This window comes from Trichechus manatus, unplaced genomic scaffold, assembly GCF_000243295.1.
Source record: "Trichechus manatus latirostris isolate Lorelei unplaced genomic scaffold, TriManLat1.0 scaffold00172, whole genome shotgun sequence".
Taxonomy (NCBI): domain Eukaryota; kingdom Metazoa; phylum Chordata; class Mammalia; order Sirenia; family Trichechidae; genus Trichechus; species Trichechus manatus.
Window position 1 is genome coordinate 3,186,022 of NW_004444108.1, and position 4,660 is coordinate 3,190,681.

The window sequence follows — 4,660 nt, forward strand, 5'->3', positions numbered from 1 at the left end:
CAGGAGAAAGGTGGGGTGCAGAACTCAAATTCTAGTAAGAAGACCAGACTTAATGGTCTGACTGAGACTGGAGGAACCCCAGAAAGCATGACCCCTGGATTCTCTATCAGCCCAGAAATAAAACAATTTCCAAGGCCAACTCTTCAGACAGGGACTGGACTGGACTGTGTGACATAAAGTGATCCTCGTAAGGAATGTGCCTCTGGGCTTAAGTAGACACGAGAGACTAAATAGGCAGCTTCTGTCCGGAGGTGAGATGGGAAGGCAGAGAGGGTTAGGAGCTGGTTGAATGGACATGGGGAATCAGGGGCGGAAAGGAGGAGTGTGCTGTTGCAATATGGGGAGAGCAATTAGAGTCACATAACAATGTATGTATAAATTTTTGTGTGGGAGACTAAACTGAAATGTAAACTTCAGTTAAACTACAACAATAAAAAATTTTTTTTTTTAAAAAAAAAACCCTATGGAACACAATTCTACTCTGACGTACATTGGAGTTGCCATGAGTTGGAATTGACTATACAGCAAATTTTTTTTAAATCTTTTTACAAAGTACTAAGCATTCTAGACTAGGAAGTGGCAAATTATGTATACCCCAAAGATCAAATGTCTGTTTTTGTAAGTAAAGTTTTATTGGCATACAGCCACGATCATTTACTTACATATTGTCTACTGCTGCTTTAACTCTACAACAACATAGTTGAGTAGTTGCCACAGAGACCATATGAGCCACAAAGCTTAAAATATTTACTATCTAGCCCTTTACAGAAAAAAAAAGTGGCTACCCTGCTCTAAACACATTGAAAGATTCCCAGTTATGCTAGGATGAGTTCTCTCCTTTGATAGGAAAGACTTGAGTAACCTTTTCTGGTACGATTACATAGATAGTTAGATAGTTAGATGATAGGTAAGTTTCTACTAGCATGTGACATTTTCATTCATGGCATCTAAAGGAAATGAATAGAAGACACTGAAGTGCTTTACTTATCTCATTTTAAGAATCATTTTTATTTTTTAAAGTATGTATTTGATGAAGATTATCTACCTCAAACTATGTTCAAGAGAAGGAAATAATTTTGTCATTGATTTTCTTTGTGCAGTTAACTATTAATAGCTCATATTTACTCAGTCATATCTATTTATTTTCCACAACACAGAGCTGAGAGCCAAATCTACATAATTGCTTTGAAAACCTGGTAACTTACTTTGACTTTAGTTTAGGAAATAGGTTATGAGTGTCCTCCTCAACTCCTCATCCAAACAGGGGTCTAGATTACTAATCTTGGTTCACTATATGGCACACATTCACCAAAAAATGTTCTACTCTTCACATTAACCAAAATACAAAAGCATTATGAAAATTGTAAGTTGATATCTAATATAATAACAATAGCCAATGTTCATTGAACACTAACAATGTGCCAGGCACTATTCTAAGGATAAAGACCATTAGCCCTTCATCAGACGTGTTTCCTCCCCTTCCTAGGGACACAGCCTGAGTTCTAGCCAACGGAATCTTCCTGGTTCATAGAAACTTCCTGCACAGGATATTTCATGTTCTTTTCATTTTCACTAATTTGATGGAGATGTGCCCAGCAAACTGGAAAGTATTTGTTGAAGATTGGAGAGTTTCAAGATGGAAAAAACCTGGGTCCCCAATGACGTTTAGAGGAAGACCCTCCTATCAAGATTCTCTGTTCTGGACTTGAAATGAGGGGTAAATTAACTTCTATAATACTTGAGCCATTATTCAGGCAGTCCTCAGGTTACAAAACTGGAATCTGTTCCCCAAGGGTGTCTTTAGGAATTCGTAGGCAAGCTCGAACAGGTGCATATGGTTCTTATTTTGCGTTGCTTTAGTACAAGAAAAGGCTTGAAGCCTTTTCAATGATTTAAAAACTGCATGTGCAGCATTGTAGGTGATTGTGATGAAGAATTTGTTGCGAGTAGGGGTTGGTTCAATTGTTTCCAACCCCTACAAATTTACATAACATTAAAGGGCAAGTACAAGTTGTTCATAAGTTGGACATTGGTAACCTGGGGACTTACTGTATTGCCATTTAGTCATAAGGTGTGTTTTTTATTATTACTAATAGGTGTGCCTATATCCACCATATACATTAAGTGGTCATTTCTGTTACGATCAGCATGGTAATTTATAAAAATATGACAACGCATGTAGATATTTCACAACTCTGTAGCAGATTTTTTAAATGTCCTTAAATGCCTTGATCTTAGAAGTCTACATACTATTTTTATCAACTTTTGGGTAAGTCATTTCAGATATTAAGCATCCTTGTTAAAATTAGGAAATACTAAATAAATTACAGATAAATATATGAATTATAAAATATCAATATTGGTTGGTGAGTTTCTGTGAGATGTGAAGGTGGTTAGTAAAACACAGACTTACATTCATACTCCTGACCAGGGAACAATATTTGCACTAAATATACCCAGGCACCAGAAATTCTACTTACATTATTATTCGTTAAATCTCATAAGTTTTTATTTAATTATGGTCTAATTAAAGACCTCTGGAGCATCTTTTTTTGTTGTTGGAGCATGAAAGAATAATATTGTTCAAAGTAGCAAATTATTTCCTTCAAATCTGGACTTCATTTCAAAACAACTTTGAATATTTTGTGCCACTTAGATTGGAATTTTTTTTGTATATTTTTCTATTTGGCAAACACCAGAAATTCTCATCTTCCCTTTCCCATAGGAATTCTTACCACCACTACCCCCTCCCTTGAGCATTAGGCCTGCCTTACTCAGTTATGTGAATCGCCTGGAGTAAACGGTGGGATGTTTGAACAGCCCTGAAATAACTGCCCAGGGGTTACACTTAATGATCTCAAAAAGCATTCCAGCTGACACATCCCTGTGTAGAAGCCAAAAGGGAACAGGGGGTTTTACAGCAGGAGGTAGAAAGAGGGGGAGAAAAAGAGGCTCATTTTTATAAGTACGTCATTCTTTGTCTTCTTGTTTTCTCGTTATGTGTTGTTTATTGAGGAATCTGGAGCCCTGGTGGCACAGTGGTTAAGAGCTCGGCTGCTAACCAAAAGGTCAGCAGTTGGAATCCACCAGCTGCTCCTTGGAAATCCTATGGGGCAGTTCTACTCTGTCCTATAGGGTCGCTATGAGTCAGAATAGACTAGACAGCAACAGGTTTGGGTTTTTTTTTTGTTTTGTTTTGTTTCCATCAAGGAGTCAATAAACAACACATACCCTCACCATTCCTACAATGAGTAAAACTTTTTATAATGGTCTGAAAGGCTTACCTCTCCTCATTTTCTCCCCTCTTCTTCCATATATGCGCATTATAAAATATGCTTAATTGTGAACTCATACAGCATTGTATGTCTTACAAAGCCCTGTCATATCTGTTCTTACTGATCACAACGGCCCTGTGCCTGAATAAGAAGAGCATGGTCACTGTCCATAAAAAGAAATTGAGGTTCAGAGTTGACAGTCACTTCTGCACATCACACCAATGCCTGGTGAATGACTGAAGCTATGCTAGAACCTTCACATAACCATCTGTCTCTGTAAACACCTTCCCTCTTGATACAGTCTAATATGGTACTCTGAGATCTAGTCCTTGGATAAGTGATACTCATGCATGAAAACAAAGTTGCCTCTGCCTGAGCTAGGAATTAGTGGTGGTAGAATGAGGCTGAAGTGGATTTAGTGGCTTGTTTGCAGTGGTGCTGGCTGCTCGGTGTCTTTGCTGGGGCTCCCTGCAGTCCCTGGAATCACTGATAGCAACAGCAGGGGCCAGATATGTCTTTCTCTTGGCAATAAAGCAATGACCACTCCTTTCTGGTGCAGTCCTCATGGGAACCATTCAGTTCTGATTGCCAGATGTGATAACTCCAGGATTGTGAAGGAAGAGTACTAGAAATACTTAAACGGGTGACTCAGAAACCTCAGGTGCAAAATAAAAGTTGCACTCATTTAATTGCTTTAAAAAAATTAAATGAGATTCTTTTATGTGTCTTATTTTATGTTGGCTAACGATATTGTCTGCAGACAGGTGAACCAGCCAGATATACTAGCAAGAAGACCAAAGTAGCCTTTCCTCGTTTGCCCACCAGTGTCAGGTAGCTTTGTATCTTATCAGTATGAGTCAGATGAATAGGTCCACTTTGTCCCTAAGACTATCAACCTCATTCAGTAATCAAACTTCATGTTTAATAGCAATGAAAGGAAACTAAGCCTGCTAAAATCACTCCACTCCTTCAGTGGCTCACTTGGGCATTCTCTCACACACACATACACCCACAAAAATGGTTATCACCTTCCAATACATTTGTTAATATATTACCTTCCAAATAATGTTTTACTTAACTACATCCGTGAGCTGTATGTCTTCTATTTATTTACTCATTTTTTCATTGATTCAGTGAACATTTATTCAGTGTCCAGTGCCTGCCAAGTACTCTGCTAGACCACATAATCTCAGTTCCACAAACTTTTCTATGATCCTCATTTACAAATGTTCTTATCAATATCATTCGTTCAACAAGGTTTGACTATGTCCCAAACTATTGAGAGAGAAGTTTGGATAGGTGGCACAGGATCAGGCTTTTATTGCTCTATTCTGCTTCCTCCCAAGTTTCCAACTCTTCTCTGAATTTCTGATGTAATTGTTGAT

At 38.0% G+C, this 4,660-nt stretch overlaps 1 protein-coding gene across 1 annotated transcript in view; it reads right to left on the bottom strand.

The window, feature by feature from the left end:
* The window catches only part of COL21A1 (collagen type XXI alpha 1 chain), a 230,741-nt gene extending 227,357 nt beyond the window's left edge, over positions 1-3,384 (bottom strand). Inside the window, exon 1 of the mRNA XM_004386825.2 lies at positions 3,285-3,384. Within this exon, the coding sequence (XP_004386882.2) occupies positions 3,285-3,324 (40 nt within the window). The 5' untranslated portion in view covers positions 3,325-3,384. The remainder of the gene's footprint in view (positions 1-3,284) is intronic.
* Positions 3,385-4,660: the final 1,276 nt, after the last annotated feature.